Source organism: Ailuropoda melanoleuca, chromosome 4 (assembly GCF_002007445.2).
Source record: "Ailuropoda melanoleuca isolate Jingjing chromosome 4, ASM200744v2, whole genome shotgun sequence".
NCBI lineage: Eukaryota > Metazoa > Chordata > Mammalia > Carnivora > Ursidae > Ailuropoda > Ailuropoda melanoleuca.
In genome coordinates this window covers 118,642,438-118,667,707 of record NC_048221.1, presented here as the reverse complement: position 1 = coordinate 118,667,707, position 25,270 = coordinate 118,642,438, and the positions used below count along the sequence as shown (strand labels likewise).

General features: G+C 40.4%; 1 protein-coding gene across 2 annotated transcripts in view; it reads left to right on the top strand.

The window, feature by feature from the left end:
- The window catches only part of TTC27 (tetratricopeptide repeat domain 27), a 180,334-nt gene that overhangs the window by 114,957 nt on the left and 40,107 nt on the right, over positions 1–25,270 (top strand). For both annotated transcript variants that reach the window (XM_034659678.1, XM_002923161.4), the window contains exon 13: positions 6,114–6,341. In XM_034659678.1, coding sequence (XP_034515569.1) covers positions 6,114–6,341 — 228 coding nt within the window. The remainder of the gene's footprint in view (positions 1–6,113; positions 6,342–25,270) is intronic.

The window sequence follows — 25,270 nt, the reverse complement described above, 5'->3', positions numbered from 1 at the left end:
TTTTCTCTTTCTCTATTACTGTCTTTTTGGCTAAACGGATATTTTCCAGTGTGCCATTTTAATTCCCTTGTCATTTTTACTTTTTTTTTTTCCTAGGTTTTATTTTTAAGTAATCTCTACATCTAATGTGGGGCTTGAACTCACAACCCCAAGGTCAAGAGTTGCATGCTGTAGTGACTGAGCCAGCCTGGCCCCACTACTTTTTTTTTTTTTTAAGTTATTTTCTTAGTCCTTGTACTAGGGATCATTTAAAATAGTATATTTTAAGTCCCTGTTAAGCCCATCATCTGGGCATCTCAGTGAGTTTCTATCGATTCCTTCTTTTTTCTTATGTAATGGCCATACCTTCTGGCTTCTTTGCTTATTTTTGTAATTTGTTGTTAAAAATTGGGCATTTTAAATAATGTGGCAACTCTGGAAATCAGGTTGTTATTGCTGTTTGTGATTTTTGTTTGTTTGTTTAGTGATATTTCTTGACTAATTCTGTAAAATCTCTATTCTTTGTCTTGTGCAGCCACTGAAGTCTCAGGTTGGTCAGCTTAATGGTCAGCTAATGGGTTGGACAGAAAATTCCTTGAATGCCTGAATCAACAAGTCTCCCAGTCTTTGCTGTTGGGCTCTGTGTGTGTGTGTGTGTGTGTGTGTTGGAACATGCTTCCAACACAATGTGGGCAGATAACACTTGTCACTTTCACTGACTGCTGGTGCAAAGCCTCGAGGTCAGATTGAGGTGAGAGCATAGGGCCTTCTTGGGTCTTTCCTGATCATGCGCAGCATCCTGTACATGCATGCCCTCTGGATTCCCATGGATACGTTGGAGCCTTTCAAAGCCCTTATGTGTATCTCACTCCCTTTTTTCACTTTTAAGTTTTTTGGTTAGCCTGTTGTTTGTCCCACATGTTATTTACCACTTCAGACAGCTACAAAATCAACCAGTTGTAATTGGTTTTTAGAAGGCTTTTCACTGGGCAAACTCAGAGGTCAGTTCAATTACAGACAGCCTTGCAAGTGGATTCTTCCAGGCAACCACCAGCCAGGTTGGATAATGACAGTTTTTTGGAAATGAGACTTGAGAGTTGCTCTAAACCCATTCTTTTCCCTCTGGTAGCTGCCAGGTCATTATCACCACCATTTCTTGCTGTTGGTTTTCAAGGCTACTGCAGAGTTGGAGAAATGGAATAGGCATGGTGCAAGTTAAAATCACTCAAAGCTTGTTGTTCTTACCAAGATATTATCATTTTTTTTAAATAACATTCTCTGGATTATTTCGAACTTTTGGTTAATTTCCAGGATTATGAAAAAGTTGATTCTAATACTTTTTGCCAGTTTTCTTGTTGCTTTTATGGAGTAGGGAATTTTCAGAGGTTCTTAGACCACCATTTTTGCTTATACCTACCTGTGGAATATAGGAAAAGTATGGAGCCTGAAATTAAGGTCCCATTTTTCAACTTAGTATCTCTTGGTTTTGGGATGACCAGTTGATCAAGGAATCTAAACTTCTATTTCTTTATATTAAAAATGGACATCTTAATATCTACCTCTCATACTTACTACAGGGATTAAGTTAGATAATGCATTTAATGCCTGTTGGATAAAAACTAATCTGTAGATCATTATCAAATGGCAGGACACATAAGAGGTTTAAAAGGCAAAAAATGAAAAAAAATTGTATTATTCAGGTTTTGTTGATGGAAGCAGGGCCACTTTGAGTAGTTTTGGGATGTCATCAAGGGGCTTACTAAAGGAATTAGATCTTACACAAATGTGGGAAGAGCTGGAGAAATGAAGGTGTGGAAGAGGAAGCAGAAGGATCAGGGAAAGAAATCATTTCCCAGTCCACTTGAAGCACTGGCACAGTGGATAAGTCAGAACTTACCAGGGAATCTGAGAAGCCGAGTCCTTCCAGCCATTGAAATGAGAGCACGAGGAAGGAACTTGTGGAGAGATCTGTGGAAAGCTGTCGTCTGTTTGTAGCTGCCAGCCCTGTGGGTCCCCAGTGAAATGTCTCATGGTGGTCCTGCGGCTGCTATTGGTTGGCGGAGTCCACAGTCAGAAGCACAAGCTAGATACATAGAGCAAAGTACAAGCGGGGATCTGCAGGACATCTCTGCATCTTGTGTGATGCTGTACTTAATCACGACCACCTTCCAAGAGTAAAGGCCGTTGCTTTTCTTCTGCCTTTCAGATGCCCAACAAATTCCCCCCTGACCAACTGTAATGCAAAATCTGAAGGGAAAGGGATTTGGGGAAACAGAGATTCAACTGAAGCAAGTTGACATAGAGGTACATATGAGTTACTGGGCCTACTATGGGATCTACTGACTCCCATAAACCCACTAAATCATCATGGTGATGTTCTGGGTCCCAGAGGATTAGCATTAACTAAGAACTTACCAACACTGATAAGACAGGTGTTTCTTTTCCCCCAGGAAAGAATTACCTGGTAAATATTAAAGTTTATGTCTTTGGGGAAGACAAGGGAAGAATTATGGTATATGATAGTTATAGCGGAGTCCTTCCTCACCAGTATTGGCTTGCCCCTTCCTTCTTTCTTTCTTTCTTTCTTTCTTTCTTTCTTTCTTTCTTTCTTTCTTTCTTTCCCTTCCTTCCTTCCTTCCTTCCTTCCTTCCTTCCTTCCTTCTTTCCTAATTTTTTTTAAGAGGCTCTGACTCTGTGAAATGACTCAAGGATAGGAATGGGTGAGAAACAGTGTTTTAGAATGGTGACTCGGGTCAGACATTTGGTCTCCAAACATGGATTTTTTTTTTTTTAATGTTCTGTAGATCAAGTTTGGACGTAGTTGGCTATACATATAATTTGGTCTTAAGGCTGCTTGTCAGTCAGCCACCACCTAAGATCCATTCTTATTGCACTATTAGACTACTCTGGCTATGACTGTTGCAAGTAACTATGCTCATCTTGCTTCCAGTGGTTAAGTGCTGTCAGCTAGTCTCTATTACCTTGAGTTCTAGTAATTCCCACTAAAATCAGGGAGCTCATTTCAACTGAAGGACCTCCAGGTTTTTCCACCAGCTTACACGGGACATCTACTATATAGCACTTTTCAGGAATGCTAATATTCCCATATACAATGTATTTCTCAAAGCCAAGATGAAAGGAGTATCCCTTGGGCCCTCTTGGAGGTCATTGGGATGGGTGAACAGGTTGTAAATAATAAATTAACAAAAGCCTTTTCTTCCTAAGTTGTTGGATTCTTTCCTTCACATCACACCAAGGAATTTCTGGCATCTCAACTTAGTTTTGGCCACATTTGAGTCCAGGTTTTAAGTCACGCAATTGAGCAAATAATTTAGGACCATCCTCAGCTGCTTGAGTTAGCCCTGTAAACCAGAAATTTCTGATGAGTATCTAAATTGATTAAAATCGTGATCCACAGTTTGTCTATGGTCTGTCACCCTTGGAATCTCTTTTTCCATATGATCCAAGATTTTCCCCTCTGGAAAGTAATGAACTCTTGTGGTTCTCTTTGTGTATAAGTCTTATGTGTACGGAGGCAATGAGGGATGGAAGGGGCCAGGTATGAGGAGAATTGGCATTCTCTCGCTGGGTACCTCCCTGAGGTGTAGTTAGTCCTCTGTTGTCTTTAAGCAAAGTAGCACGAGTCTTAGCAGATAGGGGAGGATTGCCTCTCTGGCATAGGAAACTCAGTAGGGCTTGGAGATTTCTGTTATCTGACTCATCGCAAATGTCCTTCGTTAAATTCTTGGGTCTTTCTCTTTCATGATCAACGCGCTCTTCTCCTGACCTAGGTGAAGTCAGCGGTACCAGAGTAGCCCTCCGTGTTTCAAACAACCATTGCAGTTATAGTGGCTGTGAAACAAACCACATCAAAACTAAGTGACTGAAAACAGCAGCAATCCCTTATTTCTCTTTCATTGTTTCTGTGGAACAGAAATTTAGGAAGGGCTTGACTGAGCCACTTGTGACGTGAGAAATGTGAGGTGATACAGTATTAGCTCTGAATGAACTTTGACAGATTGAAGACGTGCATGATTAGCGCCAGAGCTGTCACTCAAAAATAATCAAATGACGTGTAGCTAAAAGGCAATAGAGGAAGAAAAACGAATGACTAAAACATTTGATTAACCCAATCACATGCCTTAACTTGCACACAGATCTAGTGAAACTGACTTGGTCCTATATTGTCATTGAGCAATCATGCAGGAGCAATGTCTACATCTGCGTTTTGGCTATACTAGCTTGGCAGGTACAGGGCAAAAGAAATTCCTTTAGGCAATCATAGACATTCCTTGGTTCTCTGACCTTCAGGATTAAAATACTGAATGTCATTTTCTTTCTTTGAGCTGTTCGGTAAACTTAGAAGCAGCCAACCCACCTCACAGTCTGATATTCTCAGTGTCCTATAACTTAATTCACAGAATTAAGTTACCTACATTAGGTAGGTGCTTTCTTGTAAGTCCCACAGGTGATAATTTAAGAAATGCTTTCGTCACTGGATATCACGGACTACCAGTGTTAAACCCTTTCATGATCGCTGGCTCCTCATGTCTTCCGATCCAACTAGATCAGATAACTAATCACAAATTTTCATTTTCTGCAGGGGTATCTTCAGAATTTCTGAGAGGGTGTGGGTATCAAGTTTCAATGCTGTATCGCCAGGAGAAATGCCCTTAGTTACACTATAAGATCATTTCAGCAAAAATCCTGCTGTGGCTCCAGTCTGTTACCCATAATTTGGTTGGATACTATGGGCATATATGTAAATATACATGTGTTGGGTAATTATAGAGATGACCTTACACAGAGTTAGATACAGTAGTAACTATTGTATCGTCTATCACAGAGGAATTACATGGATTTTATTTGAAAATTTCATGTGTATTTTGGCTATTTGGGATTTAAAACTCATTTTCCTTAGAAACTATTTTATAAATTCTGGTTCCATTTTCAGACTAAGCCTAAAAATCCTACATAACCCATAACCTCTGCAGAAATGCAGAGGAACCAACATCCAAAGACACTTGTAGAAGCACAACCGTCTTTTTTTTTTTTAATTTTAGTTAACATACAGTGCAATATACAACTGTCTTTTAAAAAGATTTTGCAAACATTGGACTGCTTAAGAATTCTAGTTTTGTGTAACCTACAGCAAATCAACTCTATAGAGTTTACGATTGCCAGCTATGTAAATTAAGGAGTCTGAAATACCACGTTAGCTACAATAGGATGGCTTCCTGGTTGTCTACATCCATTGTGGCCGTCGCTGTGTTGGCATCTTTGGTGACTCCACTTCTGTTGTTAGGAAGGTGTTTGTGTGTGAGGATGGAAAGTAGAGCTGCTAACATGTTGTTGAAACCGATCAGAAACAAGGGGGAAGGGGTGTGTGTCGGGGTAGGGAGGGAAGCGGAGCAGTAGGGGTAACAAGTCCAGAATTAGCCTAGCTGATGAGGTGAATCTGAATTGTGGACATTCGCGAATCGTACCCAAGCTTGTGCAGTGCACGGAGGATGGTCTTTAATTTCTAGAGTGAATGGACCGTCTGGAAGCAGAGAGGCCTCATGTTGGCAAGTTTTATCTACGAGAAAAAGCAATGACTATGAAGTTGTACCTCCCTCCTTCTTTGATAAATGTTTCAGCAATCCCAGGCTCCCTGAGCATGCCATTTTAAAAAAGGAAAAACAAAACAAACAGACAATAAATAAATAAATAAATAAAATAAAATGGGAAAACCTACTTTTCATTGCTGTTGCGTAGAGGCGAACTAAAGATGCCGCTCTCACAGTCCCAGTAGTGACAACTAGAGTGGCAGCAAATGGGGAGCTCAGTGAGTCCTCCCAACATCGTGGACTAAGCTTCTCCTTGGTACCTTTCTTTCCTGGAGGATTCCAGACACCAGTAAAGTAGCATTCGCCTCTTTCTTCTTGTTCCTCTCTTTCCCCTGTACTGGGTTTGTTTTCTGTTGGTTTTCTCTTATTCAGCCTGCGTCTCAGATGCATGAAATAAGCGGGTCATCTCAGACTTTGAAAATAAACATTTGGATCCTGTGGGATAAAGATGTCTATGTGCTAAAAAACAAAAAAATAGCCATTTGTCACTATAAGCAATTCAGTTATTTATGTTGTTATTTCTAGGCAGAAGAAATCCTTAGGCAAGAGCTGGAGAAAAAAGAAACGCCGAGTTTATACTGCTTGCTTGGAGACGTCCTTCGAGACCACTCTTGCTATGACCGGGCCTGGGAGCTGTCCCGCCACCGCAGTGCTCGGGCCCAGCGCTCCAAAGGCCTCCTTCATCTGCGGAACAAGGAGTTCAGAGAATGCGTGGAGTGCTTTGAGCGCTCAGTGAAGATCAATCCCATGCAGGTGAGACAATGCAGAAAGCCCCATCTGTCCTGGGCACTACGTTTTTCTTTGCGTTGGTTTCTCTCCGAATGAGTACCTGCCTGGTGAGTTTGTCTTTGCAAGCTAAGAAGGGAGCCTTTGTTGGCCACTGCTTCTTGCTCGTCACCAAAGACGTTAAGCACTTTCTGTTGTGTTTCTGTTATTAACGTCTCTGTTTTATTTTGTTATTTCTTTCCTTTAACTGTCCTTAATACACATGCAGCTATGCAAATTAGCTTCCATTTTCAGCAGATATGTTAGCAGGAAATGAATGGGAGTCCGAATTACAGCCCCTGTAGGACTGGGCAGGGGAGACTGTGGAAATCAATAATGGAAGCAAAGGTCATATAAACAGGGTAACATCTAGAATGGATGATTGATCATTTAAGAAAAAGTATATATATATATATATATATATACACAAATAACTTTCAAATGTTTTAAAAAATTTTTAAGGTTTGAAAAAATAATACAAAAAGAGTCTGGATCTTTAAAATAAGTGACAAGACAAATCCACAGGAGAGGACCTAATTTTGAGGGGAAAGAAATTGACCTTACTTTGTGCTTAATGATACTCATTTGGTAAAATGATTTTATTCTCAGAAACAGTCCTTATTTTTTTAAACCATACTTTCTTTATGACTGCTTTCCTGTTTCACTAAATGCACATGTTACTGTCAACCGTGGGTCCTGACAGACATGCACACCAACTTGGTAGAATTCTGGTTAATGTACTAATTTGTAATTAACTCTTAATGTTTACTGAGCACTTACTATGAGCCAGATAGCTTGCTTTAGGCATTTTGCCAGATTTTGAACTCAAGACAGTCTGACCCCAGAGCCTGTATGCTTTAAAAAAAAAAAAAAAAGTGGTAAAAAGCACATAACATAAAATTGCCCATCTTCACCATTTGTAAGTGTACCATTCCATAGTGTTAAGTGCATTCTCACTGTCGTGCAGCCATCACTACCCGCCGCCTCTAACACCTTTTTTTATCCTGCAAAAGTAAAACTGTACGCATTGAATGGTAGCTCCCTCTTCTCCCCTTTCTTTAGTCCCTGGCAACTATCCTACTTTCTCTCTCTATGAATTTGACTACTATAAGTACCTCAGATGAGTAGAGTCGTAACAGTATTTGTCTCTTTGTGACTAGCGTATTCTGCCAGCATAATGTCGCATAATGTCAATGTTGTAGCGTGTGTCAGAATTTCCTTTCTTTTTATGGTTGAGTAATAGTCCATTGTAACGGGTGTACCGCTGTTTGTTTCTCTGTCTGTGGTTGAACACCGGGTCGCCTCTGCCTCGCGGCTATCGTGAATAGTGCTGCCATGAACAAGTGTGGGCAGAGATGGTCATGTTTGAACTGGGTAGATTTGGGGCATATCTGTTATATTGAGAAAAATTACCAGTACATTGTTGAGCCTATTGCTTGCTTTCTTCACTCTGGGTAATGAATATAGTGAGAACCTTCCAAATCAGCTGGCTGGTAAGAAATCTGGGGAAGAGATTATTAGCAGAAATTAGATTGTCAGTGGAAATGAACAGGTGCATTCGGCAGCAAGGATGTTTAAAGTATACTTAGAGTTGGTTTTTATTGACAGTTTGCTTTAACTCAGTGGCTGTCAGGTGGGACGGATTTTGCCCTGTAGGGGCGTTTGGCACTGGGGTGTGGGGGGCTCGATGTGAAGGGGTCTCCTACTGCCATCTAGTGGGCTGCTGCTACACATCCCATAATGCACAGGATAGCCCCCCACGATAAAGAATTGCCTGGCTTAAAATGTCAGCAGTGCCAAGATTGACAAATCCTGCACTAATTTATTACTTAGCTTTTTTTTTTTTTTTTTTTTTGGTCCCAGTAGAAAATTAACTCAATATTGTGTTGTCAAAATTTTACTTTTACTTTTAGGAAAATTGTATCCTATCCTTGTTTATCTTAGTACCCCTGCCTAAAATTTGCCTAACCACAGCTGCCCTAAGGAGTGAGAAAATAAACTCCCTCCCTTAGCCTCTGTAGTCTAAGTTAAATCAGTGCCACGTTTCTCATGAACATGGATTACTCTCTCAAGCACACAGTCTCTTCCCAACGGACTGGCATTCACATTTTCCTTGTTTTCCTCCTGCCTCACCGGCTCCTCCTTCTCAGTCTTAGTGGGTTCCTAGGCTTAGTCCTTGGATCTTATCTCTGTCTACACTGGCTCCCTGGATTTCATCTGCTCCCATAGGTTTGATACCGTCTGTATACCGACAACTCCTCATCGAGGGTTTCAGCCTCATTTTCTCCCCTGAACTCTAGACTCCTGTGTCTGACTGCTCCCTCAGTCTCCCCATGCGTTGCTCCAATTTAATATCTCCAGTGTCTAAGAAACTGTTCTCCCGTCCTAAAGACTTTTGTCCCCGGGGTCATCCCCATCCCAGATTACTCTGACTGGTCTTCCTGCCTCTGTCTGTATTCCCATCTGCCTATTCTCGATGACCATCCAAGTGGATCCTTTCAGATGTGGGTCACATGTGTCATTCCTCTTCTCTGTTCCCTAGTGATCACAGCCCAAATCCCTGAAAGACCGAAAGGGCTTCTCTCAGCCTAGCTCTTCCCATTCCCCCCACCCCACTCACCCCACATTAGCCTCTTTGTTCTTCCCTGAATATTCTAGGCACGTTCCTGCCTCAGGGTTTTAGCACTTGCTTTCCCTCTGCCCAGAATGTTCTTCCAGATATCTGCATACCTCACTCCATTGTCTCATTTAAGTCATTGCTCAAAAGTCACTTGTTCAGAGAGTCCTTCCACGATCATTCTATGTAAAATCACAGCCCACTTTCCACCTCTACCTTATACTGCTCACTTTCTTTCCCTGCTTTTTCTCCAGAGCACTTAGCACCTTCTAATATTTTTACAGCTTACTTTGAAAAAAAGAATTCTATTTCTCCTTCTCTAGAATGTAAGTCCTATGAAGGCAAGAGTTTTTAATCTATATGGTTCGTTTATATTTTCCCGGTGCCTGTAACAGTGCCTAGCACATATTGGGATTCAATAAATATTTGTTGATTTGTTGAGTGAGCAAATACATAATATCTTTAACCAGTTAGTCAATCATTTTATATATATATGTGTGTGTGTGTGTATATATATATATATACACACACTAATTGTTTGCGTGCACATAGCATCAAGTCAGAGGACGAAACAGTAGCAGCAGATCACCAGAGAGGCTGGTTTATACCCTCTGGTACAATCTAGTGAAGTGAGCATAAGCAAACTAGCCAAGAGTACGAGGCATCAAACAGACACCAAGTGAGTTATTTGTAAAGCAGTAGTTATATAGAGGTCAAAGAGGTAGTAGAGATAGGATGGTAGAGAGTGAAGATAGAATGTTGCATTTGGCTTCGAAGGAATAGTACATGAATAGGCCAAGGGGAGGGCAGTGGTGAGGACATCCACGCAGGTGGACAGTATGAGCAAAGCCGTGGAAACAGAAGGAGAAGGGGTGTGTGTGTGTGTGTGTGTGTGTGTGTGTGTGCGCGTGCTGGGGGAACAGAGGAGTAGTGAAAAGGCTAGTTTTGGAAAGTAAAAAGAAATAGGGCAGTTCCATTGGGAAGTCTGGACTGGAGCCAGATTATAAAGGGTCTTAAATGTGAGGCTAAGCTCTTTGGCTTTTTATTTGGCAGATAGGGAGCCACTGAAGGGCTGATTTGTGTTTGGCTTTGTTTTGAATCAAGGAACGTGGTCTGCATGGAGGTAATTTAGGCTTGTTGTCCTGGCCGTACTGTGGCCGTGTGAGATACTAGATGTAGACAGGTTTGGGGGGCCAGCACTAGTCTAGCGTGATGATTATCAGTGTGGCAGGGACAAGAGGAAAACGGGATGGATATGAGGGAATCTGCAAGGGAGGACTTGACAGAGCTTGACGGTCTCTTTATATAATTTGGAATTAATTACTTAGCAAGACAAAGAAATGACAGTTGCTCAAAGCAGCATCACAATACAAAGAGATGTTATGTGGGGATATTTTGTAGCTTGTCATATGGATCCAATTGAGGCAGGCTGCGAGCCATGCCCAAATATGCAGGCATTTGATGCTACACTTGTACAGAACTACTACAAGATGCAAACTTGGACGCACAGACCTTAGAACCTGGGATCCAAGTTTGAACTGTCTCTGAAGAAGGAGCTCCTACATGCTGTTGTCTCTTTTAAGTCCTGGAATAGAAGGAAAGTAGAAGGATGGAATGTAATAGAAAAAGGAATTTGAAGAAACGTATTCTCTTCTTTCAGACATTTCCAAACAGGTTTAATAACAAAATTTAGGCAAAATGACAGTGATACTTGAATGGCTTTTGTGCATTGCAATGATTTTCTGAAACCACATTGGTATAAAAATAGGAGTGTTTGGCTTTGTATCAGGGAGGGTCTGCAAAGCAAATGGGCTGTCTGCGGTGCATTTGTTAGAGAACCAGAAGATGCGTGTGCCATTTCCATGTGTGCTTTCGAGATTGCCAGCTGTAATCCACTCATACCTGCCTGTCTCATTCTCCAAGCAACTCTGAAATGACGAAAATTCGTCCTTAGACTTGAGTTTGTGGGCTGTTGGAAGCTGAAGAAAGTGGGAGGAAGTGTTAGCCAAACCTCCCAAGCAGGATCTCACAGTCTCAGGACCAGAAGTAAAACAGAAATCCTTATGTCTACTTATTATTCCCATTGTCCCCTACCCTTATGTAAAAAGTAAAAACAAGGAAATTGCTCAGATATCAAACCAGCATGTGTAGCTCTGAAAAAGGAAAGTATCACTTCCTATTATTTTTCTGCCTTTTCTCAGCACACACACTATATTCCTTTTCTTTTGTCCCTACCCCCCTTTTATTTTCCTGAACTCTCTCCTCCTCATTGAACCGGTCACCCACCTTTGTGGGGTTATATGATATTACTGCAGTGTAATGGGCGGAAGGGCTATCGTTGAGAGGAGGTGGGCAGTCGCCACGGACTGACAGGGTCAGGGAAGGCCATGCTGGAGATGGGGCAGGAGTGTTAGTGCAGATGTGCCCCACATGGTGGAAGGTGAGTAGATGTTCAGAGGGGGAACTGACTTCCCAGGAAGAAGAACATGAAGAAAGCCATGGATTTGAGTGTTCATTAAACATAAATGGCTTATGTTTGTTCATTAAGCATAAATGGTTTGTGCTTGTTATCCTGGTAACCCATCCCGTTTAGTGTTTGTCTCAAGATTTTTCATTTCTAAATGAAGTATTATTAATTGTTGCATAAAAAGCAGTTGCAGTGCATTTTCACAGGCGTCCGCTTTGTACTTCCATCTTCTGCCATAGTCTCATCTAGGATTATATTTAGTGCCTGTGCAGTGGACAGAGCTCCCACATACAGTGCTAAAATCTGAACAATGACCAGGAACAGCCTGTCTCTTTTTTCCCAACCCTTTCCTGACACAGCTTGCTAACATTACGCTTTCAAGGACAGCATGCAGGATGCTTGCTGTTACAGCCTGCTCTGCTTGCTCAGAGGTGCTGAGAAACAGCCACTCCTTCAGGTCCTGGGTGGTGGTAGGAGAAATCCTGGGGCCAATGTCTTTATAAGCCCCCTGGTCTATATCAGACATTTGTGCCAAGCCGCGGCCCGCATGAGGCATGGTGTTGCCTGACTACCAGTTGGCAGGATTAGTGGGAAGTGTGGGGAATCGTAGGCTAGATGTATGGGGAGCAGAGCAGAGCAGGCCTACCATAAATAAAGCACATGGGGAACAGTCTGAATTCTCTTGCTGCAGTGGTTTGTTCACTTATTGTATGGCCTAAATATACCACTATTTTTGTATTATGTTGCTTGGTAACTTTTTGTAGTTTATAATAAACCCTTTGGCAGCTTTCATTCTCAAAAAGCAAACAAACCAAAAAAGTGTGTTTTTAGAGGACAGTAAGGAGCTCAGTTCTCATTTGTCAAGACAGCTAATGAACTTGCACAAAATGTAATTGACATTTACCCTCCACCTCAGGGACCACGGTGGTATCACCGACTACGTGAAAACCAGAAGACCTAAGTCTGTTGCAGAAACATTAGCATTTATGTCAAAAGTTAGTAGTTTTTTTTTTCTTTTAAAGAAGTCATGTCCAAAGATGATGATTTAATATATGGCCATAAGAGATGCGTTTTCATGTCATTCTGTGAGACTTGACTTTATCTAGAGCAAATGAAAATGAGCACAAATGGTTTACCAGATTGGTCCATACCATATTTTCTTGTACATGTTTGAAAAGTTGAGATCATAGGTGTTAATGTGCTAGCTCGTTTAGCAGAACTAGTTCAGTACCAGTTGAATTTACCAGTTTAGTATCAGTGACATCAGATGCTTCAAATAGAAAAGTCGTTAATTCTGTTCTCATAATGGTTTAATTTCTTTCACCCAGTTAGTGGATTCAAAATAACATTTTTGGAAATTCATTCTCTGAAAGGTGAAACATCTGACATTCTGAATGCTGTTGTAAATTCAATTAACAAGTTTAGCATAGCAGATAAAAACCTAGTGGTGATAATAAGGTTATAAATTTTGGTGAAACATGGCAACATGGTAAAGAGAATGCTCTTTCTGAATTAAGAAAACGCGTGGAGTGTGAATGTACTTGAATTTGGCTGTAGTGGTGGACATAATGTGGACCAAACAGGCTTCTAATGGATATAAAAGCTGGCTGTTGTCATTTACAAATATTTTCATACACACTGTTTGGGTAATTGAATTATAAGATTCTTGTGGCACGTCTGATGTTGAATTAAAAATTGTATCGTGTGGCAATGTATACTTTTCTGTTTCTGCCCATCATCAGGTGGACTTTAAAAATGTTTTTTTAACTCCTTTAAAAAGGAGTTTTGAAGAATTATTTTATAAATCAATTTAAGTGTCCTACAAGGATATGAACTTTTTAAGAAAAAGAGTCTTTTGTATTTTGGCTGCATTGTGTTCAAAACCAATTGGAAATCTTTTATGTATTCAGTTAACAGAGTTCCAAAAAACTTCAGCTTTTTAAAAAAGTTTTTAGCAGATTGTAATTATTGAAGACAGCACTCTCAAATAGGAAGACATTGAAATTTTCCATAAGAAGGAATAATGAGAGCTCAAATGATAGACAGGATTTAATTTTGAAATATAAAATTATACTTTTGAATATCTTTCAGTATTAGTCTGCTAGGGCTGCCTTAACAAATTACTACAAACTAGGTGGTTTAAACGACAGATTTATTTTCTCACAATTCCAGAAGGTAACAGTACAAGATCAGGGTACCTTCAGGGTTGGTTTCTGGTGAGGTCTCTCTTCCTGGCTTTTGGGCGGCAGGACTTCCTCTGTGTGCCTGTAGTTCTCTTATTATAAGGACACCAGTCCTATCAGATTAGGGCCCCACCCCTATGACCTCATTTAATCTTATTTCCTTAAAGGTCCTATCTGCAACCATAGTCACAAGGGGGGGGTTGAGTTTAAACATTTGAATTTTGGGGGTCTCATTCAGTATCATCCAATCCACTTGGGAGGAATCTTTTCTTTGTAACCTTTTATTAAACAAATTTCAATGATATAAAATATGCAATAGCAGAGAGACTTACTATAATGAGCGCCTTCCCACATGCATCAACCAGCTTCAATAATTACTAACTTATGGCTGATCTTATTTCATCAATATTTCCCTAACTCTGCCCCATATTATTCTGAAACAAATCCAGTGTATCAAATCATTTAATTTTTTTAAATGTTTGCATATATAACTCTGAAGAAATGACTTTGAAAAGTGACCATAATGGGGCACCTGGGTGGCTCAGACAGTTAAGTCCCTGCCTTCAGCTGAGGTCATGATCTCAGGGTCCTGATCAAGACCCACATTGGCCTCCCTGCTCAGTGGGGAGCCTGCTTCTCCCTCTCACTCTGCCGCTCCCCTCTGCTTGTGCTCTCCCTCTCTCTCTCTTTCTCTCAAATAAGTAAGTAAATAAATAAATAATCTTTTTTTAAAAAAGTAACCATAGGGGCGCCTGGGTGGCACAGTGGTTAAGCATCTGCCTTCGGCTCAGGGCGTGATCCCGGCATTATGGGATCGAGCCCCACATCAGGCTCCTCTGCTATGAGCCTGCTTCTTCCTCTCCCATTCCCCCTGCTTGTGTTCCCTCTCTCGCTGGCTGTCTCTATCTCTGTCGAATAAATAAATAAAATCTTAAAAAAAAAAAAAAGTAACCATAATACTATTTTACTTAAACCATCAATAATAATTTGTAGGAAACTTTTTTTTTTTTAAGAGAGGAAGCAAGGAGGGGCAGAGGGGGAGGGAGAGAGAGAGAATACCAAGCAGACTCCACGCCCAGCACGGAGCCTGATGCCGGACTTGATCCCACAATCCTGAGATCATGACCTGAGCCGAAATCAAAAGAGTTGGATACAACCAACTGAGCCACCCAGGTGCCCCTGCAGGAAACTTTTTTTGAGCTTCTGATTTTAATTGAATAAATTTATATTCTGTACTAGAATTAGGCCTATAGTTTAGCAGTCTCTAGATTTGGTGAAACTTAGAATCATAAATAGAGACAACTTATTTGTGTCTTATTAAAAATATTTGTTCAGAGCACCTGGGTGGCTCAGTCAGTTAAGCATCTGACTCTTGATCTCAGCTCAGGTCTTGATCTCAGGGTCCTACTTAAAAAAAAAAATTGAAGAAAGGCACTCTAAATGGAGGCCAAAAGACAGTTCCTAAGAGAAATACTTTAAAGTTTCAGTATTAACAAGATTAGTATTAAGAATATCCTCTGTTTAGCAGTAGTTGCTCTGAGTTTACCAGTTATCTCAGTGCATTGAAATTTTTTTCCAGCTTTATTGAAACATAATTGATATATTACATGATGTAAATTGAAGGTATACAACATGATTGATACTTGTATATATTGCAAAATGCTCATCACTGTAGCATTAGTTAAATACTCTGTCACCCTACATGATTACCTGTGTGTGTGTGTGTGTTGATAATATTTAAAACCTACTCTCTTGGCAACTTTCAAGTATATGATACAGTCTTGTTAACTATAATCACCATACTAGAATGCTAGGAACCCAGAACTTATTCATCTTATAATAACTGAAAGCTTGTCCCCTTGGACCAGTGTCTCCCCATTTCCCCTACCCTCCTAGCCCCTGGCAACCACCATTCTGTTTCTAGAGTTCAGCTTTTTTAGATTCCACATACAAGTGAGAACATATGGTATTTGTCTTTCTCTGTCTGACTTACTTCATGTAGCATAATGTCCTCAGAGTGCATCCATGTTGTCACAAAAGGCAGGATTTCCTTCTCTTTTATGGCTGGATAACATTTGTGTATGTGTATGCATGCATGTGTGTTTGTCCACATTTTCTTTATCCATTAGTCTATTCACAGGCAATGAGACTGTTTATGTACCTTGGCTATTGTGAATAATGCTGCAGTGAACACAAGGGTGCAGATACCTCTTTAATCCCTCAGACAGATACCCCAGAGTGGAATTTGCTGGGTCATATAGTAGTTCTATTTTTAATTTTTCCTCGCTGTATTTATAAAGAATATTTTCTCAACTAAGATCATTATGACCTACAGATAAGAGTGAGTCAAAGTTTTAGCAATTTTAATTGTATTAATAATAAATATGATAATTAACAATAAAGAACAACATTGGAGTAGACAGGTAATTTTATGAGAAAATTGTACGTACTAAGATCATATCCAGAAAAGGAATTAATCAGAAAAACAGCAATGACATAGTATTAGATTAGGTATGATTAAGGAAATGATTAAAGTTTATAAATATCCACTGATAAAATTTAAGTAATTTTAATTCTGTAATATATTATTATAAGAAATGTGCAAATGCTGTAAATGTATAGCTTGATTAATGTTCCTTTTGTTATATCTAAATGTTCAGATAATCAGTGTTTAAATATTTTTACTTTAATATATTTTTATTTCTCAATTTTGAATAGAACAGTCTCATTGGTCCCCTGATATAGTAAAACCAATTTGTTGCTCAACAATTTGTTGGTCAATAAATAAGGAATTTTTTTTAGATATGTAACTTTAATTATTTTTTTGATGCTCTGTTTCACTTTCAAAAGTGTTGCATGGCTGCCTAACTTAGCATTATCGAGAACCTACCATGTGCAGACACGGATGTGGGAATGAATTCAGCTGTCTCATCCTATCTGTGGAGAGTGGAGAGTTTCTATATGGATAGAACTAGTTTGGGAAGGGACCTACATACAAACCCTTCTTCAGGATTGTCCAACCCTGTAGATGTGGAAGTCCGTTGTGGTTTTGAATAAAAGAGTGATAGGACAACAATGGTATTATAGGAAGTTTAAATAAGGAATGAATGTTATCGATGAGCGGGCTGTGGCTTTAGCAGCGAGGGTGGAAGGAAAGAACAGGTTGAAGCCTCATTACAAAGGAAAATCTTCTGGGACTTACTCATTTGGATGGGCAGGATAGAGGGAGAGCTTGGAATCCAAGAGGATGCCAGTTTTCTCAATTGTCTGATGAAAAAGGAAGATGTCCCTGTTGATAAAATATAGAGAATTCAAAAGAAGGGAAAATATCTTTTACAGGAAGAGGTGATGTGATTTTGGATATTGGGTACGAAGGCGTGTAGCTGTATCTAGGCAGAGACGGCTGATCGTCCATTGGTCATAAGAGCCCGAGCCCAGTAGGAAGGCCAGAATTAAGCTTGCAGATTTGGGGCTTTTTTGTGGAAATAAGATGAAGCCATGCAAGTGAGTGAATTCTTTACAGAAAATCTTGGAAGACAACACTGAGCAAAATCCTGACCTTTGAGCAGCAGTTGGAGGAAGGTAGAAGAAATAGCACTGGTGAAAAAAGCTTAAAACAAAATACACCAAAGTCTTGGTCAGAGGGGTAGGGATTCATGGAAAGGATTCATGGAAACTAAAGGAACAACAGGTGTTAGTGAGTAATGTCACAGGTAGTGATGATGTCCAGAGAGGGCCAAGAAGAGGTCACTGGATTTGGAGCTTCCTAATGACCTTCAGAACCAGCTTCAGGGGGTTTAGAGTGGGTGGCACATGAAGAAAAGGATAAAGCATGTATAGACTGTTCATATTGGGTGCATGTCAAAGAGATGAGAGTCAAATGTCATGTACGAGGGGCAGGAGAGGCAGGTAAATCTTGCAAGATACCAGAGACCTTTACACAGTTGAGGGCAGTGGATAAAGGAGAAAGTGAATCCAATGGATGGCAGAGAGATTGAATGTTATATAACTAGGGAAGATCATTTGAGGTAAGAGTGAAATGAGGAGAAGAGATGAAGGTATTAGCTTTGGGAAAGGAATAATATTCTAATGAGACTGGAAAGAGGATGAGAGCATTACTATTATAATGGCAGTTTCTATTTATTAAGCATCTTCTGTAGTCTAAGCTAGAATGTAAGCATAAACCATTTTGAGGTATTGAGGGGGATACGGAAGAATTGTGTGAAGACATGGCCTTTTGACCTCCTGTGGTTTCTATGGGCTAAATGAGGAGAGGAGGCAGAAATAACTTTGTATGTGGCCAGGGAGTAGCGTAAATAGACAGCATGCTTTGGATGCCTGGTGATGGCAGTGTGAATGAGGATGTGAACGGTCAGTACAGGCCTGATGCAGATGTTCTGAACTAGGAAGAATGGTTGGGATTTGGATGGGAAACATAAGTTGGGAAAACATGTTTTAGGAGAGGAAACTAGCAGATGAAAAACCAACCAGGTAGCCAACAAAGATTTCTTGATAACTGTTGTTTTTCACTGTTTATTTTTTTTAATTTTTTTTTAAAGATTTTATTTATTTATTTGACAGAGATAGAGACAGCCAGGGAGAGAGGGAACACAAGCAGGGGGAGTGGGAGAGGAAGAAGCAGGCTCATAGCAGAAGAGCCTGATGTGGGGCTCGATCCCATAACGCCAGGATCACGCCCTGAGCCGAAGGCAGACGCTTAACCGCTGTGCCACCCACGCACCCCCACTGTTTATTTTTTATTCAGTTATAATAATAATAATAATAATAATAATAATAATAATAGTAATAATAGCAGCTAACATCGAGTATTTACTAGGTACCAGGTACTAGCCTAAGCATTTTGCATATATTTTTAAACCTCAGCACAATCCTTGAGGTACTTACTGTTTTTACCCTCATTTTACAGATAAGGAAACAGAAGGTTAAGTAATTTGCACCAGTTCCCACAGCTTATGGTGGGTGGAGCTGGGATTTGAACCTGGACTTTCTGGTTCCAGAGTGCTTACTCTTAACCTCTTCCTTCTTGCCTCTAGAGGACATTGTCTTATGTTAGGCAGTAATGGTGGATTTGGTTGAGGTCTAGTTAGAAGTTATAAGGAGCGCCTGGGTGGCTCAGTAAGTTTAGCTTCCAACTCTTGGTTTTGGCTCAGGGCATGGTCTCAGGGTTGTGAGATCGAGCCTCTCGTTGGGCCCCACACTCAGCACAGAATCTGCTTGAGATTCTCCCTCTGCCCCTCCCCTCTATTCACATTCTCTCTCTTTCTCTCTCTCTCTCTCTCTCAAATTAAATAAATAAGATCTTTTTTTAAAAAAGAAGTTATGGAAAGCTTTGAACACAAAAATGTCATTTGAATTTTTTTCTTCCTTTAATGAAGAACCACTGGGGTTTTCATCAGAGCAAAGAGAAGTTACAACTTCGGTGTTTTGGAATAATCGAGCACATAACAGTGAGTGTCTCTGCAGGACCGGGGAATTTTAGAGGATCTGAGGCAGCCTTTCCCAGCCCATTCTATACAGAAGACCACACTTCTGTGACACAGTACTCAGAATTGTTAATTATCTTGGGAACTTGTGCTCGTCCTTGATCTGTAGTAGTTAATTTTCAACATCATCGTAGTTTTTGAAAGAAGAAAGTGGTTTTTATTGGAAATGGAGTTAAAGAGTTTCTGTTGTGAACTGGTATTAGCTGTGGTGGAAAGACTCGAGTTGTTGGAGTTTACATTCCGATGGAGAAGACAGAATGAACATATGTGAATAATATGTAGAGAAAAAAGAGATTCTTTCCTTTTTGTTCTTCCTTTCTCATACTGGTAAGCAATAAAAAAATGAAACTCTTAGAGTCTCACTTGCATGACTGCCAGGAAATACGAGCACTGCCGTTGACATCTGGGCTGTAGCTGGGACTCTAGGGTGGTGGTGGTGGGAAAAAAAAAAGGGGGAATAGAAAGCCTTGCTGCCCCTAACCTGATTCCAAATCCTAGCAGCTGCGAGGAACATAATGTAGGTCAGTCACCTCGTCTTTCTTTTCTTTCTTTCTTTCTTTCTTTCTTTCTTTCTTTCTTTCTTTCTTTCTTTCTTAAGATTTTATTTATTTGACAGAGAGAGAGACAATCAGCAAGAGAGGGAACACAGACAGGGGGAGTGGGAGAGGAAGAAGCAGGCTCCCCAGCGGAGGAGCCTGATGTGGGGCTCGATCCCAGGACTCCGGGATCACGCCCTGAGCCGAAGGCAGACGCTTAACAACTGAGCCACCCAGGCGCCCCTCACCTCGTCTTTCTGAGCTTCAATTTCCTAACTTGTAAAGTGGAGGTTATAATACCTGTCTCAGCGTGCTGCTGGGGACATTAGAGCCAATGTATGCACAGTGTCTAGATGTTTCCAGGCCCAAAGTAAGTTCTCAGTCACAGATGGTACATCGTGGGCTTTATCTCTCCTCCCTATTGCCATGTTGTAATAATAGTGGAAGGAAATTGTCATTGCCCCATTATCTGTAGCCTAGAAATAGGGTGATACCTCCAGCAGGAGAGTCTCACATACATAAGACACGTGAACGCCTGTACTACCTCATGTTTTGTATTCTCTGGAAAGAGTGGGCAAATGTAAGAACCAGTGGTAACCGAGTCAAGGAAAGAAATAAGAGGAGGGCATTAAACAATTAATAGCCTGTCTGGTAAGAGAGAAAAAGTCTGCGTAAAGTTTAGTTCATCCTGAAGTTTAAACAAGACACTGAAATAGAGGAAACTTCCTTTAGAGAGAAAGAGAGCTGGCAGCTGAGGACTTGTGTTTCCTTAGGAAGGAGAACTGCATATTTGGTAAATGAGAAATTTGGTCATGAAAGAATTTTAAAAGAATATGAGCCCCTAAGCATCAGTTCAGGAAAAGCTGTTACCAAAGAACACTGGTATCGCTCTTGGATTTGTCTTGGGTCATTTCCTGTTTAAGGAAACCACATTCAACAACTTATCTGCATTTGGGGTCATGGGAATGAGTCAGGGATGTGAGAAGAGGGGATGGAGAGTGCAACACGGCCTTTAGGATTCATTCTAATGTGTTGAACATTATATGTGATATCAGAACAGTTCAAACAGAGATCACATTTCAGAGGAAAATTAGCAAAAGTGTGAAGCTGCCTGTCATTCCTTCTGCAGAAACTTTGAGGAGGAAGGAAATTTGAGTAGTAGTAGAAATCATTTAACAAAGAAAATTGTAATATATAAGCAAATGATACCTATTGCAGATGTGCTTTAAGACTCTTGTAAAAATTAACTTTTTAATTGTAAAAATAATCCATGCCCATTGCCTAGTTGTGCGTAGTGTATGTTAGCCTTTAGCAAACTGTTTAATTTTTTTTAATGGTTTAATTTCTCTTTTAATTATTGACGTTAATACATGTTGTGCTTTCTATCTTCATCACACCTTATGCACAACAGGAACCAGGAACCGGGAACTGTTGTGTGGCTTTAGGCAAATTACTTCCTTTCTATGCCTTGTTTTTCCTCTCTGCCTCTTTCGAATTGATTTCTAAGGCTTCTAATTGAATTGATTCCCGATCCTAGCTCCTCAAACCTGCTGCTTCTCCTGTTTGTATCATCAGGGTACTTACTTTGCCACTAGATGGCACTAATGTACCTTTGAACCCAGTCACCTCTGGGTTTTCAGAATCTTGGGTGTGAAGAAGCCTTGGAATTTTCCCCATTTGACAATTGAGTGACTGAGACTCAGAGGTTAAGTTACTCAGAGCCTCTTGAATCCCACTCACCCGTCTTCCCCTCTATTCCACTGTTTCTCTAGGGGGCTTTGTGAGGGGAATCAGAGAGAAACCTCATTCTCAACCATTCTTGTTCTTTGTTAATTATTTTTAAAATAATTTTAAACCATTCTTTAAGTGCATATATCATCACATTCAAAATGAGTAGTTGGCCTGCTTTTGTCAGCTTCTAAAGATCATTGCTCTGCCTATACGTAGCCTGTCTTCACAGTTTGCACTGGGATGAGCCCTACAGATATCTCAACCAGAGCCTCTCTGTCAGAGGATAATCTTTCTCCATTCTTGCCCAGTCCCTTTGATAAGAGATTTGCCTTTCAGCTGTTCGCTCCAACTAAATGTGGTCATCCATTCTTGTGCTTCATCTCTGTCCACTTGCCTAACTGGGAGAGCTTTGCGGGGGTAGATAAGCTCCAGTTCTTAAAAAATTGATCTCCTGGGTTTCCCCAGCCCATGTTGACTGTGTTCTTTTATTCCTCTCTGCTGTATTGGTGACAAGGATGGTATTGCCATAGATCTTGGCTGTATGTGGGCAGAATGGTACAGTGGGAGGCACTGTGGCCATGTGGAGAAGACATGGGCTCTGCAATCCCATTGATGGGGTCAGGTCTCTATCACTGACTTACTCTGTGACCTCTCATCATCTCTCTAATGAGGGTGATATTTACTACCTTGTCAGGCTCTTGTGAGGAATAAATGAGGTAATGTATGGAAAGCTCCTGGTATCCGTTCTTGGCACCCATAGTACATGCTCGTTAAGTGCTAATATTCTAATAGCTCTTGTGTAGAGAGGACTAGGAGGGACTATAGCACGTGAAAGGTAGGAGCCTAAGGGAGAGGAGCTTGATTTTTTTTAAAGATTTTATCTTTAAGTAATCTCTATACCCAACGTGGGGCTCAAAGTCACAACCCCAAGATCAAGAGTTGCATGCTGCACAGACTGAGCCAGCCGTGTGTCCTGAGGAGCTAGATCTGTCCCGAAGAAAGAAGGGAGGGATGCAAGGTATGCAGGGGTCTTTGTCAGTGTTTTGAAGAAACAGTCCAGAACTGTGCTGCCAGTATGGTGGCCACTAACCAGTGTGGCAGTTGAACACACTCGAAACGTGGCTAAAGTCAAAACTGAGATGTGCCATCAGTGCGGTATACATAACAGATTTCAAAGACTTGGTGTGAAAACAATAAGTATAAAATATTTCAATAATTCCGTATATTGATAACATGTTGAAATGAGATTATTTCGATTTGTAGAGTTAAATAAAATGTCACTAAAATTAATTTCACCTGTTCCTTTTTACTTTTTAAATGTGGCTTCTAGAAAATGTGAGGAGGCTAACAGTGTATCCCCATGTGATTGCGCTGGACTGGAAGGCAGAGGTCTTTGGTACTCAGGCATATACAATTTTAATTTGGGGAATCATCTGAGAAGTTTTTTTGAAGCTTTTGATTTTTTTCTCTTATGATGTTCTGTTCTTAAGAGCATGACCTGAATCCAGATGCCAGTCACTATTGGTAGTAATAGTTTAAGTAATAGTTTAAAATGAAAAAGGTGAAAGAGGCACCAAATAATTCTCCCTAGTCCTCCAAATTCTGAGGACCTCAACAGAAAAGCAAGGTACGAATGCATTATTTATGGTTTAGTGGGTCAGCTACAAGCAATTAGAAGATCTTAGAGTTTGTTTTTTAAAAAGCCATTTCTTGATTTCAAAGACTGGGGTGTGTGCAAAAGCCATCTCCTATGTAATTATATCTTATCAACAGATGGAAATCTACATGCAGTTAATGATCCTAGAATTTTCCTTCAGATGCAAATTATTAAAACAACAGGACAAATGACCAAGAGTTAAAAAAAAAAAGAGAGAGAACCATAATGCTATATATCAAATTAAGTCATCTGCCTGATTTTCATTAAATTTATTTTGGTTTTAAGACACTGGGTACAAAACATTGACTTGTTTCAGAATCTTAAAGGTAAATAGTAATCTCATCACCAGCTTGTCTTAGAGCTATGAGTAATTGCTGTATTTTGACGTTTGTAACCTTTGTCTTTACAGGTGGATTGAAAAATAAAGCTCTTTATTTACATCTTGAATTTACACTTGCTTTCTCTTTTTTTTTTTTTTTAAAGATTTTATTTATTTATTCGACAGAGATAGAGACAGCCAGCGAGAGAGGGAACACAAGCAGAGGGAGTGGGAGAGGAAGAAGCAGGCTCTCAGCAGAGGAGCCTGATGTGGGTCTCGATCCCATAACACCGGGATCATGCCTTGAGCCAAAGGCAGATGCTTAACCGCTGTGCCACCCAGGCGCCCCTGCTTTCTCTTTTTTTTAATAACACATGTGAAATAGTTTTGTGTGAAGTTTGTTTGCAGAAATCAAGCACGACACATGCATTTTAAGAACTTTGAGGGCAGTTCTCATTGTTCTTGCTTTAGTCCCAGAGTGAGGAATCCCTCCTTCCAAGTAAACTTGTGACCACCATTCATTGGATATAAGATGCCATCAGTTGTAACAGGCACATTATTTTAAGTGCCCCCTTGTATAAAAAATAAAATGCCTCCAATAAACTCTGACAAGCCATCGGATCTATTTCAGAGATGTTAAATGGTGACAAAAAGGTGTAGCTTATGTCTGATGAAATATAACACACAGATGTTGAAGCTGGCACCTTAGTTAGAAGTTAGAGAGCTTGTTTTATATGTTGTTTATAAGTTAGCATCAGACTTTAGGCCAGCTCAGAATGCATCATCAGTGAGCGGGGTTTGGTCTCTCAATTCTGTAAATAATTGACAGACGGAAGGTGTAATGAGGTCATTTTTCAGCTGCTGGTAGTCCCTTGATTCAAAAAAGTGAACTTCTAACTCTGCTTCAACCTGATATCTCTAGTGTCTGCCCCCCTTCCCAAACACACACCCACCCCCTTTTCAGCCAGTACCTATCCCTCTAACAAAATCTGTTCTCCATAAAGGCTCCGGATAGCAGTTATTTATAGCCTCTTGTGAATTCAAGGCAAAGTGTTAAATTGCCCAAGGATGTTTGCTTTCTAAGCCTTATCTCTAATTATGGGCTAAAAATCTTTATCTGCTTAAAAACCATTCAGGCCTCAACTAGCTGTAAGGACAAGTTTTTGTGGAAATGGCTGGGGGAGGAGGGTGTATGTGCCACCTCCTGCACTGCCTCCGGAAGGATACACAGATAACAGAGCACCTCACTTCCTTTCCCACCCTGAAGGGTGCTACCAGACCTGTCCGCGGGCTCCCTCCCTTTGTCCTGGGAGTCAGTCAGCAAGTCAGCTGCCCTCCCTTTGTCCTGGGAGTCAGTCAGCAAGTCAGCTGCGTTCTCCTGCTGCCTTTACTAACTGTATCCGAAAGGAAAGCAAACTTGACTCCCAACAGCTGCATTTCTGACTAATTTCATTGAATTTTTATCAGTTTTATCTTCCTTTTGATAGAGGCTATTGAATTTTAAGGAAACACTGTGATATGAAGAATTCTGTTGTAATTTCAATAGCTACTTCCTAATTCACCTGTTTTTTCTAAATCTCTCCTCTGGCACATCTTACTGACTCAGGTCAGGCTTTCCATTTTGAACGACTGTTTGGTAATCCAGATTCTCAGCCTGCTTTCTCCAAATTATTTTCAGGCATGCCTAAGCAGATACCTGAGTTGCTCTTGGTTAAACTGCAGAATTGTTTGTGGTTTAACTTGAAGATGAAAGCAAGTTTTTCTTCATCTCAAGTTTGTCATACATTTATCAGTCGTGAATTTGCTGATGCTTTGTATACTTTTAACATAGTTGATACTCAATAAAAAGGTTAGATTAATCCCACGTTCATAGTATCAGGGTTTATACCAGAGCTCTGGATGG